The 13,374-nt window shown below is 41.9% G+C and overlaps 1 protein-coding gene across 8 annotated transcripts in view; it reads left to right on the top strand.

Annotated features, from left to right (window-relative positions):
- ITPR1 (inositol 1,4,5-trisphosphate receptor type 1) overlaps window positions 1–13,374 on the top strand; it is a 359,375-nt gene that overhangs the window by 232,685 nt on the left and 113,316 nt on the right. For 4 of the 8 annotated variants that reach the window (XM_030802235.1, XM_030802234.1, XM_030802233.1 and 1 more), the window contains 3 exons: window positions 4,055–4,090; window positions 5,620–5,667; window positions 11,564–11,696. In XM_030802235.1, coding sequence (XP_030658095.1) covers window positions 4,055–4,090; window positions 5,620–5,667; window positions 11,564–11,696 — 217 coding nt within the window. Of the gene's footprint in view, window positions 1–4,054; window positions 4,091–5,616; window positions 5,668–11,563; window positions 11,697–13,374 lie in introns of all 8 variants that reach the window. The other 4 variants (XM_030802228.1, XM_030802232.1, XM_030802231.1 and 1 more) reach the window with 1 other exon arrangement.

Here is a 13,374-nt window from a genome sequence, read left to right as displayed (position 1 = left end):
CTGTTTTCTTAGTGTGGGTTTTCAGAGTCTGATGCAGGACCGTGCCCAGCAAACATATTTGCAAGCCCATTCACTGTTTGTTGGTCTCCTCTGAGGTTATGAGTGAGTGGAAAGGAACTCTGAAGACTGATTCGAGGGGCTGGAGATACAAATTGATTTGCTGATAACTAGATCTATGATACAGTTATATTTTCTGAATTGCATTCGGTTTCTATCAGGTTAGTCATAGAAAGAGACATCCCATTTCAAAGGAAAATTCTAGAAGCCCCAGGGTAGGAAGGGGATTCCTGCTGAGGGCAGTAGAAAACAAAGGGTATTTGCAGGCCGGGATCTGTGCTGGTCTGTGATAGGCACACATGAAGCGGATGTATGTATGTGCGTGGGTGCTGTTGTGCAAACACCAGAAATAGTCACTTAGGAAGTCTGTGTGCTCCTTTTCATTTAAGAATGATAAAGTATAATTTCCTTCATTTGTAGTAGAAATTCGTTCCTTGATAAAATGCTAGGTACATTATGTGTTGCAAGTGAGTAGATCAGTGTCATACATGCATATATTCAGTTACTACCCAAAGTACCATAGTGAGGGCCTGATTCTTGGCGTCATCCAGGAAGGACACTTAAGATTCAGTGACTTGAGATGCAATTTGAATTTCTATTTCAAAGCCATTCATTGGGAGTCATTTTTCTATTAAGTTAGGTTTTGCTCACCTCGTCTAAAAACACCGGGAAGACAAGATTGCAGAGTAAATATGAAGAGGCAGTAGGGGGCACTAGTTGGTTTCTAAGCTCAAAACCAGACCACATCAGATCACTATGAATCACCTGCTGGTGTGAGATTGGCCTTGACTGGAGTTGTCAGCGCCTGAACGTAGTGACTGGTCCTGGGACTAAGCAGGAATACAGAACGTGGGAATTTCAGAGAGCCCATGCCCTCAAAATATTCCCCCTGAACACATGTTCAATGAGGGCTTCACCTTTCATGTAAAAAAAAAAGTGACAATAAAAATATAATTCCATTTATTCATTTACTAAACATCTTTTCCTTGGAGTATTATACATTGTATTTATAAAGATCTTATTTGAACATACATATCCTGTTAATATGCTTATATTTATTGAAATTACAGCTTATTGCTATAAAATAACCTTATCCTCAAGGAAACATAGCCAACATCCTCATAGAAGAAAGTGCTAGTATAGGCTATGGGTGGTTTTACCAACTTAGATACCATGTATGGCCTGGCCCCTTCCATGCCTGGAAATGTTTTGTGTCCCAGCGGGTTGGATTATTTAGGGAACTTGCCAGGTAGATATTGTGAAATGAAGTTTACTGAAAATAAACCAAGGATTAATTAGTATTTTAGCTAGAAGGAATCCTAAAGAATATTTGCAGCCATGCGTGGTGACTCACACCTGTAATCCCAGCACTTTGGGAGCCCGAGGCAGGCGGATCACTTGAGGTCAGGAGTTCGAGATCAGCCGGGCCCACATGGTGAAACCATGTCTCTACTAAAAATACAAAATTGGCTGGGTGTGGTGGTGCATGCCTGTAGTCCCAGCTACTCAGGAGGCTGAGGCAGGAAAATCACTTGAACCCTGGAAGCGGAGGTTGCAGTGAGCCGAGATCATGCCACTGCACTTCAGCCTGGAAGACAGAGCAAGACTCCATCTCAAAAACAAACACACAAAAAAAGAATATTTGCTTTGTCCTCCTTGAATAGGTCAGGAAGTGGATGCCCAGAGAGGTTCAATGACTGGCTCAGGGCCACACAGAGAGCCAGAGCTAAACCCTGGATGAGCCGTAGTCACAGGATGCTCATGCAGTGCTCTGGGGTTTTCCGATCTATTCCATAAAGGGATCACATTTAGAAGTGTTTTTCTGGTTAGACATGATTCTTGAAGCTGCAAAGCATCCTCTGTTTTCTCAAACGGCTTCGTAAAATTTTCAAGGGAAAAGACAGTTATTAATTTAAATTTAATTTTTGTTTTAAGAATTAATTAAACTAATTTTAGAGCAAGCATGACAGCAGTTTAACAGAGGAAATAGAGTATCAGTACAATCATAAAACATAATCCCTGCCGAGTGATTAAGAAATAGATATATACTACCTGTTTCTGTTCTGAAAGAATTCAAGATGCTTCTCTGGACAAAGAGAGCACAGGCAAGAGAATTCAAATAAACGACACACTAGTTCCATCTTTATTTTCTTTTGCTTTTGTTTTGATTGGCAAAGGGGTAAGAGGGTAGCTCTGTGCGTTCCTATGGTGAATCCATGCCTATAATCCTTTTGTTCTGATCACATTGGATCAGTATAAAGGATGCTGCAGTGGGAGGGTTGCCCATGCAAATAGTAGAATATAATACTTCTGTCTATATCTCTGTCTGCTCTAAAGTGCATGGGAAATTGCTTTAATTCTGCTTTTTCTCATATGTTCTTTTTGTACTAAGGGAAGATAGCAAAAATGTTTACACAGTTTTAATTCTTTAGCATACAGAATGTAAGGGTAGAGTTAAAAATGTATTCTTGGATTGTGATCTTTCTATCATTTTGAAAATACCTTTACCTGTGCTCTGCTTTTACTTTCCTTCCCCACTCATGTGCTTCCTACCACCAGCACTGTCCCTCCCCACCCGGAGCAAGAGGCTGCATGCTTCGGAGGGAAGTTTTCTCCCTGAGATTAGTGGAGTTGGACTCATGCATGAAAGGTCGTCTGTCCAGAATTGAGTGAGCAACCCTTGTCGTCTTTGCCGAAGTAGTTTAATCCCCTGGATCTTTCTTTCATTTTCTCTATTGGGAAATAGACAAAAGACAGAAATCATTAGATTACATAACATAGCAGCCCTATATTAAGAGGCTTTCTTCCCTCTTGGGGATCAAACTATCAAAAGGGTAATGTTGAGCTGGACGAAGACACCACCAGATTTCACAGTGTCACTCCTCTCATGCTTTCAACACCAGCCCTGGCCCGCCACCCGACAGCCACCTTCTGGCCCTGAAATGAGTGTGCTGGAGCTCTGTTAGATGCCAAGGTCACACAGTTGCAGCATGAGCCTCGGGTTCGTCTCGTGGCCTCAGACTACACCTCACACTAGTCACACCGCTGGTGTGTGACTTTGGTCCCGAGATGCCCAGGTGGGGTCTGGCAGTTCCATCTGACATCTCTGCTCCAGGCACATGTCCTTTTGGAGGGCATGGCACTGTCTGCAGACAGAGCGGTGGACTTTTCTCCAGGCACACCTCTGTGTAGCCCCTGCATGCCCTCTCACCCCTTCCCCCTCACCTGCATGTCCTTTTGAGGCATCCTTTTGTTGCCCATCCATGAGCTGGAAATTATTAAATCAAAGGGGAGTGTGGTGTCTGTGTGGTATGGCTGGGATGGGGCCAGGAAACCCAGACCATGAAGCCCCCAGGGGAAACGCATGGGGTGGGAAACTCATCTCCAAAGTAACCCTGAGTGCGGGAAACCTTGTTTCTCTCAGAGACACTGGAGCAGGGAGACTGCATCCCCTGAGCCCAAGCTGGAGCCTAGGTCTTCTTCCGTGCTGTAGGACAGGATGTGGAGAATGGAGAGACGTGGGAGAAAGCCTAAACCCACAGGAGACATGTGGCATGTGGAACTTTCCCAAGCCTTGGGCCCCTGCTTTCATCACTACCCCTGCTCCACTGAGAGCCTCCGTGGACACGCATACTATTGCTTTCCCTGTCTCCGTGGACTGAGACACGGATGTGCTGTGGTTTTTCCTGTCACTTGCTTTGTTTTAAAGCATCATTCCTTCTTGGTTAGTGGTAGACTTTTTTGTTTCTTTCTTATCTTAAATGTGTTCCCCCATCGCAGGTCAATTTTCTCCTCCAGCACAACCACATTCAGTTTGATTCGAAGGTATCTGGTAACCTTGATTGCTGAAGCCCACTTCGGCAGGTGATCCAGCAGGGTTGCCTCATCTCTGATCCTTCCTCCTGTGTTTTGTCCTTGAGTGTTGGTCTCTGGACTTCTCTGTGGCCCACGAGATGCAAGTGCCATGACTAACGTACTTCGTTTTACTCCCAATTAGCTTCCTCCAGCTCCGGATTCTGAGAACGCCACCGAGGTGTGTTGCCCGCCTATATTTGTAGTGCCAGTGCCAGCAAATATGGGTGCCTCTCAGTTGTCCTGGTTGGGTGTCTGAACTGTTGTAACAAAAAGTCTGTCCCGGTGTAGATGTAGGAGGGAGGTCTCTAGGCTGGCTGGGAACAGATTATTGCTGACGTGGATGTGGCTCTCAGTGTAGAAACAAAGTTCTGAGGAGCTGGATCCGAACTAAGCGTCCTCCAGGTGCCTGGACATGGTTCTTTGAAAGTTCTCACTCAGAACCATCTTAATCCTGAGACATTTAACTGAGATATGTGAGGATGTTAAGACCTTTCTGCTGTTATACAAAACTGACTTTAGGTCCTGTGCAGAGATGATGCACTTTTGAAGTTATTATAAATCAATAATAAAGAATATTTATAATTGTAGAAAACGCTGCTAATAAACTTGTAATTTTACAATGCACTTTTTAAAATATTTTAATTTTTTGAGACAAAGTCTTGCTGTCACCCAGGCTGGAGTACAGTGGCACAACCTTGGCTCACTGCAACCTCTGCCTCCTGGGTTCAAGTGATTCTCCTGCCTCAGCCTCCCAAGTAGCTGGGATTACAGGCATGTGCAACAATGTTTAGCGAATTTTTGTATTTTTAATAGAGATGGGGTTTCGCCATGTTGGCCAGCCTGGTCTCAAACTCCTGACCTCAGGTGATCCGCCCGCCTCAGCCTCTGAAAGTGCTGGGATTACAGGCACGAGGCTCTGTGCCCAGCCCACGATGCAATTAAAAAAAAAAAAAAAATCTATCCTTCTTGCTGCTAACTAAACTCACTAAATTAGGGGCTAACATTTACTAAGGTCTGTAAGATCATAGAGAAGCTTTTTGGGGAGACATATTTCCAAGTATCAAAATTTAATTTCAGAAACTATTCCAAAATCACAGTAGTTCAAGCTAGAATGAAGTGTACTTTATTTGAAACAAGACTTAAAAATGAAACATGAACAAATGATTGAATAGCTAAGTTGCATTGTCTTTGTTTTCTAATGATCAGTGTTTAATATCCTAATCGGAGTTCCTCATTCTGTTAACAGTTTTGTTACAAGACTTGTGTACTTGTGGGGCGGGGAGAGCCGTGGTCCCATGTCTGTGTCTGCTCAGAGGCGTGTGTCTTGATGTCCTTATGCATGTGCTGTGCAATGATGCATGTATGAATAATAAGGACCTGCCCGATTGAGTCTTGCAGGTCACAGCGTATAATATAGAACTTCTTTTTCACGATCTTTGCAATAAATTATGTTGGCCAAAAAGTCATGTGTCTGCCCATTTTAAACAGTGCACTAGGGTTGGGGGTATGGGACAGTCATTAAGCAGCGTCTAAAGTAATCAAGCATGGATATTCAGGGGAAAAACAAAAATCCAGACCTATTCTCCTTTTGTGTAACTAACTCTTGTCTATATATCAACTCTCAATGTATTTTATATGTGACTGATGCTGCAGATGGTAGTGTCTCCTTAGTGTTGTATTAAAATGGAATTTCTGCATGCCTAGCAGGAGCTTGAACCAAGTCCACCCCTGCGGCAGCTGGAAGACCATAAAAGGGTACGTAGTCTTGAGTCTTGGGTATTGGGAGCTAATGATCAATGACCGTAACACCTCCATCAGCCACACACTGTGATTGAGAGACAGCTTTTGTTGTTGATATTGTTAAAGCATTAATTGACTCAAGAGCAATCACAGCCATGTATATACATGAAACTAAATTAGTGGTTCTGCCCATTGTCTACCTGATCAGAGCATTGTAACCAGCTGGCCTCCAAATAATGACCAAGTAAGTTTTTCATGCCCTTTCTTCTTTTCTGTGCTGGCTTTCTATTTAGGTGAAATCTAAAAAAAAAAAAAAAAAAAAAAGAAAGAAAGACTGTAATGGCTGATGACCATTATAATTTCTAATTTAAAAAAATGGAAAAAAGTTCATAATTACATTACCTAGCCACAAGAGACACTAATGTTTTTGTTTGTTTTTTGGGGTGATTTTTTAGAGACCGATATCACTCTGTTGCTCGGGCTGGAATGTAGTGGTGCGATCTCAGCTCACTGCAGCCTCAACCTCCTGGGCTCAAGAGATCCTCCTGCCTCAGCTTCCCGAGTAGCTGGGACCATAGGCACCACGCCCGGCTAGTTTTCTTTTATTTTTTATTTTTGTAGAGACAGAGTCTTGCTATGTTTCCCAGGCAGGTCTCAAACATCTGGGCTCAAGCAATCCTCTTGCCTTGGCCTCCCAAAGTGCTGGGATTACAGGTGTGTACCACCATGCCCAGCCCCATTAATGTTTTAATATTTCCTTCTACTCATTTTTTTATACACATGAGCACATGTGCCAACAGACACAGGCACATTTGCATTGTCATTGGGATTATTCTAGGTATACAACTTTTGTACCCTGTTTTGTCATTTAATACTGTATCTGAGCATTTGTTTTGAAAACCTTTGAAAGTTAGCAGCTGCCTGAAGTTCCCCAAATTAACAGGTGGTTCATCACTTTTTTCCTTTGATGAAGAAATGAATGAATGTGTGCATCTTTGAATAAATTCCTGGAACAGGAATTCCTTGGCCAAGGGGTAGATATGTTCTTAAGGTGCTGATTGTGCCTTGCCAAACCATTTCTAGAAGATTGTATGTATCCATGAGCATGCTGACAGCAGTGATTTTCGTGTTGCCCATTTTTGGGAAGATAACCAGATGTCCTGGTGACACAGGCTTCATCCTCATTTCACAAGTAGGACCTTGAGAGTCTGGGATGTTCAACATCTTGTCTAAGGTCATGGAGTTCAAAAATGACCTGTCATTATGAAGACTGTCTTGGAACTATGGTCATCGGTGTCTAGGAGAATTTTTCTTTTATTTTTGTGGGTACATAGTAGGTGTATGTATTCATGGGGTACATGACATGTTTTGACACAGGCACGCAATATGAAATACACATATAATGGAGAATGGGGTATCCATCCCCTCAAGCATTTATCCTTTGAGTTGCAAACAATCCAGTTACACTCTTTAAGTTACTTTAAAATGTACAATTACATTATTGTTGACTATAGTCACCCTATTGTGCTGTGAAATAGCAGGTCTTGTTCATTTTTTATAACTAATTTTTTGGTAACCATTAACCATCCCCACCTGCCCCCTGTCTTGGAGAATTGATGCCTGAGATAAATGGGTAGCCAGATGCACCTGTACTCTTCTCACACACCCAGGCCCCTGCCCAGTCCCACTGCATCCCAAATCCCTTTTGTTTTCTTGCTCTGATAGAGACATCAACTTTGTGATTTCTCAGACTAGGACCAGAGAATAGCTCCAGGAAGTTGGCATTTCATCCGAATTCAGGAAGTGATGCTATAGCCCTTCTTCGCCTGCTTCCTGTATCTCCTGCATTTCATGGCCCAAGGCACCTTGCATTCTTATATTTTCCATCCTTGCCTGCCCTTTAGAATTGCCCTAGGTCCTGGGAGTAGCTAGTAAAGGCACATAGCTGTCCCTCATGTCCTAAGCTCTCAGAGGACTTGGTATTGAATGCTGCCTATGCCGGTGAACTTTGTAATTAGAAACAGGTTCACGTTTTGGGGTTTTCTTTTGCCACGTACTAGCTGTGTGATTTTGAGCAAGTTAGCCTCCCTGTGCCTCAGTTTCTTCTGCTGTAAAATGGGGGTGACAATGGTCCCTATACCTTAGGACACTGAGCTGTGCACATGAAGCACGTAGCACAGTGGCTGGAATACGATAAGGGATATTAACTTGTAGATACCTTGTGGATTGAAACATTGAGGTGATTTTGTAGACAACAAGAGGAGAAGGAATGTATTTTAAAATCCAGGCACTACCCTCATGCTGACTAAGGTGTGAGAGGCTCACAGCTCACATGAGAGGGTGATCTTGCCTGAAGCACATGATTTTTAAGTGGCTGGAACCTGGGAAACCGAAAGGTCAGTTCTCTCTCTCCTTTGTGTGTGAATGTTAACTCCTTAGTGCCTTGTTCAACACTGGCTCTCTTCCCACGCAGTTCATTCGCTTATTTAGTCAATTCATATCAGTGGAAGTCATGTTGGCAGAGTGACCAGGTAGGAGCTTGGTTTCATTACTCCACATCACTAATCTACCAATTTTCATTGTTTTAATGTGACACTTATTACAAATGACTTTTTCTTTTCTCAGTCTTAGGTAATAATGTGTGGGAATTTCTGACTGAGACAAACATCTGATATTTGTTTGCATACTGTAGGTGTAAACTGCTGGAAAAAAACTGGTATTATTTTTAAAAAGGGTTGCACAGCCAAATGTTAAAGCTGAAGAAGTGACGTTATTTGAGAAGTCATTTTTTTTTTTCCTTCTCTGCAATCAGATTTCTCAGCCTGGTACATTGTGAACAGCTTAGTGCTGTTGAGTAATTTATATCAAGATGATTAGGAAGGCTTTTCTCTGCAGATTTTAATTTTTCTTAAATTAAACCACTGGCTCAGAAAAACAGAATTTTCCTTGAACCCAAGTTTTCACATTAGGGATTTGCGTAACTTTTAATAATTCTTATCCATTTTCCTTTTCTATCCCCTCTTACCTATAATTCTCAGTCTTTATTCTTTCAAAAAAGGAATGAATCTCATCTTTTAAAAACCTTGCTCTCTGGTTTTTCTTCCATGCAGTTTAATTGTGTGTGTGTGTGTGTGTGTGTGTGTGTGTGTGTGTGTGTGTAGAGAAGGTGAGATGAATATGTGCCAAAAACCTTATAATTAAAAGCAAAAAAAAAGTTTGTGGGGTGGAATGTGTGTGTGTGTGTGTTTTTTTCCCCAGAATGAGCACATTTCATGATATTCTCTTATGGGGGAAAATGTACCATTTGATGCATCAGTTGCCATGGTAACTGCTAGGGTTTTTCTGTTGAAGGAGAGACAAAATGGTAATGTGAGATCCCTTTGTAACTTGAGTTTGGCATCCAGGCTGCATAAATGTGGAGTTCCTGTTCCTGGCGTCCACGTGCTCCTTTCATTACCTCCTGCTTGCTTGACTGCAGACTGACCAGGGTCTTGCTGTTCACCCTCAAAACCACGAGGAGGGGGCAAAAAAGCCACCAACAGAAATTGAAAATATAAGCAAGTCACTCTAGCTCCAAGTGGAATTGTGGTGCACAGGCTCCAGTTGAGACCTCCTTAAGAGATGTGTGTTTATTGACTGGTCACAACCATACTGCCTTTGACTTGACCACTCAACGCTGTGCTCTTTCAGATTCCTGTTGTGATGGCTACGTTGGCTGTCTTCCCTGGCTGCAGCTTACGGGTCTCAGCCCAGCCATCTAGCGCTCAATGTTCTCACAGTGCCAAAGGGGATCCAGTTAGAGACTCAGGATCATCAGCTGCCAATCACTCCTGTTGCTGGAACTCAAAGTCTGTGTCATATTGAAAGAAAATCAAATAGATGCATTATAATATTTAAAAAGGGAAATCATATTTAATCTATCATATTCAACATGGAGACAACCTTTTCTTTCCCTCAATTCTTTCTTTGTAGGCTTTCTTGAATGTAGCTTTCAAACTTGTGCTTCTCTTATGAAGTCAGCCTTTTAAATCACTGTGTTCCCAGTGACTTCTTCAGAGAGCGCTGATGTGTTCACACCGGTGCCTGAGACTGGAATACCAGTAAAGTTTTATCTTTGTTCCGGAATGGGGTCTTCTAAGTCATTAAAGAATCTTGCCCTGAAACTTTCTTCCCCACCTGTGAGCAGTTTATTTAAAAAGTACTTAAAATATCACAAGTGACTTACCCATTTGAAGCACTCTTGGAATTTTGAATTTACAGTCGGTCCAGTGGGAAATGAGTTTCATGAGCTGATAGAAGTTACCCTCCTTTGCCGAACTATGAAGAGAGACATATTTGTGGGTGGAATGGAGAGAGGAAATTTGGGATTTTTTTGTTTTCTGCACATTCATTTAAAAATCAGTCCCCTCCCATCTCCCCTGTTTATCCCATCCCAATCTGTCCCTGGAATCTTTAATTAGCAGCATGAATTAACAGAGTAGATAAACCCTTTCTGGGACTTTCGGCGGTTTTGATGATTGACAGGAGCCAAGAGTTTCCTGCCTATCTCCTTTCTTCCTTGGTTCCCCACTTCTCGCAGGGTGCCTTGTATTTCCCAGGGTCCCCGCTTCAGTCTGCTCCCTCCCATCTTGTTTTGCAAATGCCTCACTTGAAATCTCCAGACCTATTCTCAGAGCTTATTAACAAATCATTGTAAATTCTACTGACTCATGGTTCAGTTGCAGGTCTCTTCAGAAGAACTCTGGAGTCTCTGTTTTAGAGACCTGCTAGATTTCAACACCTTTCCTCTCGGCCAGACTTCTTCTCCCTCACCTCTCTTGATGATGCACCAGAGGAACTCCATGACTTGCTACTTTGATTCTGGAAAGGAGTCCAGGGAAAATTTATACAGCCTTTGACTTGTAGAACCTTCAGATCAGGAGGTGGTCTTGGGGCCCCTTAGGAGCGCAGCTGAAAGTGTAGAGCTGAGAATGCAGAATGCGTGCTGCCTCTGGTTACTGGCCTGCCAGTGCCCCCCAGTATTACTGAGCAGCGGAGGTTTTTTGGTTAGAGTAATAATAAAGAGTTACTATATCCCTGTTCAGGGCTCTTTGATATTTACATTTTTAAACAATTTTATTACAGAAAGGTTGAAATGTATATGAAAGGAGTCAGAAAGGTTTTGAAACCCCTCATTCATAACTCCTCTTCAACAGCAACTGTCAACTCATGCCCACTCTTGTCTCACTTATATCTCTCACTGCTTCCCCTTCTCTCCTGTATTGTTTTAAAGAAGATTCCAGACAAAATGCCATTTTATCTATGTTGGGTTTTTTTAATATATTTGATATCTGCCACTCATGCCACTAATTTATTTCCTATAGCATTATGAGGTTTTTGTTGTCGTTTTTGTTTGTCTTTTTTTTTTTTTTAACCATTTGGCCCGTTGACTATTTTTGTAAGAAAGGCTTACTCTTGGCTTATTGTATTATCTTACTGTATTACTCTGATATCTTAATATTTTTTCGGATCTTGGGAATAAACCTTGTGCTTGAAATAACATTTTTATATTGCTATGTGGAAGCTGACCTGTAAGCATTTTCAATTTGTCTTAATTTTATCAACTTACCCCAAAGAGATTTTTGTTTGTTGTTGTTAGTCGTCCTCCAAAATTACTATTCTGTCTTATCATTGTGTGAGAGGGTACTTCAGTCAATATTTTAGATTGCTACCATTTTTTAAAAAACATCTGGTTTTCTGAGAAAATATTGAAGTTAACTTCAGAGTTTCTAAATGCTTCTATTAATAATTTATTTTTTCGCCAAGCGAAACTGGGCCAATTATAACTGAGTACCCCTGTGTGTTTTGAATATTCGTCACTCAGTTATGCATTAAATGCAGAACCTGATTTTATTATCCTGTTTGAATTAAGGGTGAGGCGCTCAGGCAAATTCTGGTCAACCGTTACTATGGAAACATCAGACCTTCGGGAAGAAGAGAGAGCCTTACCAGCTTTGGCAATGGCCCACTGTCACCAGGAGGACCCAGCAAGCCCGGGGGAGGAGGTACGCTTTGTGGTGTAATTAGCTTCATGTGTGAATCAGGTGTGTTCTATGATAGCTACATGTTTCCTCCTAACAGGTTGAAATGCTAACAACAGATGAATTTGTGTTGCAAGTGTATTTTTTAGCAACTTGTTTCGTCTTTGGTCTACCATCAAATTGATGTCTAAACATAGTTTCCTGCAAACTAGCATTTCCCTGCAACTAGATAGTGGCTAAGCCTTTTGCTCCTCCTTCCCATGCAGTGACCATCTTGGTGATATTTGAATGATTTGAGGGATTTGATTTTATTGCACTTTGTCCCGTGGTTGTTAGGACTCTTGTCTTTCCATAAAATGATGAGGATATTGGCACCCAGGATAGTGAAAGCTGCCGTTTATTATACATTTACTGAATGCCAGTGGCTTTCCTAAGTGCATTGCATTCTTTATCTCATTTTCTCCTCCCAGCTACTCATTATATGATAGGTACAGTCTATCCCAGTTCCACAGAGGAAATGGAAGCTTGTTAGTGGCTGGTCTGTAATTTCAGCCTGGTATATCTAATTCTAATGCCCATGCTGTGTACATCCACAAACTCCTATGGGAGTTTACAAAAAACATCCCTGTACAGAAGTGCTTACTTTAAATCAGTTTAAGCACAATTACAGGTAAAAGATACAAAAACATGGAACTCAAAGGTGGGTCTTACCTAGTTTGTTTTTAGGCAGTGCTCAATGCGCGGATGTGAGTTGCCTGATTTCCTGTCTTATCGTGATGACCGTGGGGCAGCTTCAGATCCTTGGTGGGTTCCATGCATAGCACAGAAATACTCAGTGTACACTTAATTTGTCCTAGCACATGCTAAGGAGGAAGCTTGGACTTCTCACTAAATGAAAACTGGAAGCATAGCTGCCCAGTTCATGGAGCAGTGAAGATGCAGTTCTCAAGGCATCCTAGAGATGGGAACTTGGCCTTTCAAATCCAAAAATCGATGCAGAGGTTCTTCACATAATCTCTCAAAACCATTCTCTTTACTTTCTGTAGTGAGGTCATTTAACAATTATGTGAAGCCCTTGGGGAGGCATCATGACAGGGATTTGGAAATGCAAGACAGACTCTGCTCTGAGAAGCTGTAGCAGAGAGAATGTGCAACCCAATTTCTACCTTGTGCTATAGATATAAGGACAAGTCAAGGACAAGCAGCATAAAGGAGGTGACATTGGAATTGAGTTCTGCACAAAAGGACAGATAGACAATTTTCTGCTTTTTGAAGCTGATCAGCCCATTTCTCCATGTGCGTTCATGGTTTAGTTATTGCCAATAGTAATACAAGTCAAGTCCTTAAATATGTACCTTCCAAACACAGTCAGAATCCATTCTAAACGGCATAGGTCCTCTCTTCTTAAGTATACTCATCTCCTCTGAAGTGCAGTGAGAACAGCAACTGTGTTTTGTTCACTCCCCCATCCCCAGCTCTTGGCTCCATGCCAAGCACTGAGCAAACATTTGTTGAATGAATGAACAGGTAAATTATGTAAAAGAGTAAGTTGGGGGTTAGAGTGGGCTTGTTAAAAAGAGGGCTACAGTGATCATTACAGGCTAAGCTTCCTTGAGAGTGTTCTAAGAAGTGTTTGACTTTAGTTTGTTTCTGAAACCAGTTCTGAACTCTGCCACAAGTAATTGTGTTTTAATGTAAGGGA

This window comes from Nomascus leucogenys, chromosome 21 (assembly GCF_006542625.1).
Source record: "Nomascus leucogenys isolate Asia chromosome 21, Asia_NLE_v1, whole genome shotgun sequence".
Classification (NCBI taxonomy): Eukaryota; Metazoa; Chordata; class Mammalia; order Primates; family Hylobatidae; genus Nomascus; species Nomascus leucogenys.
Note: the sequence above shows the minus strand (reverse complement) of the source record. Positions and strands in the feature narration are given on the sequence as shown.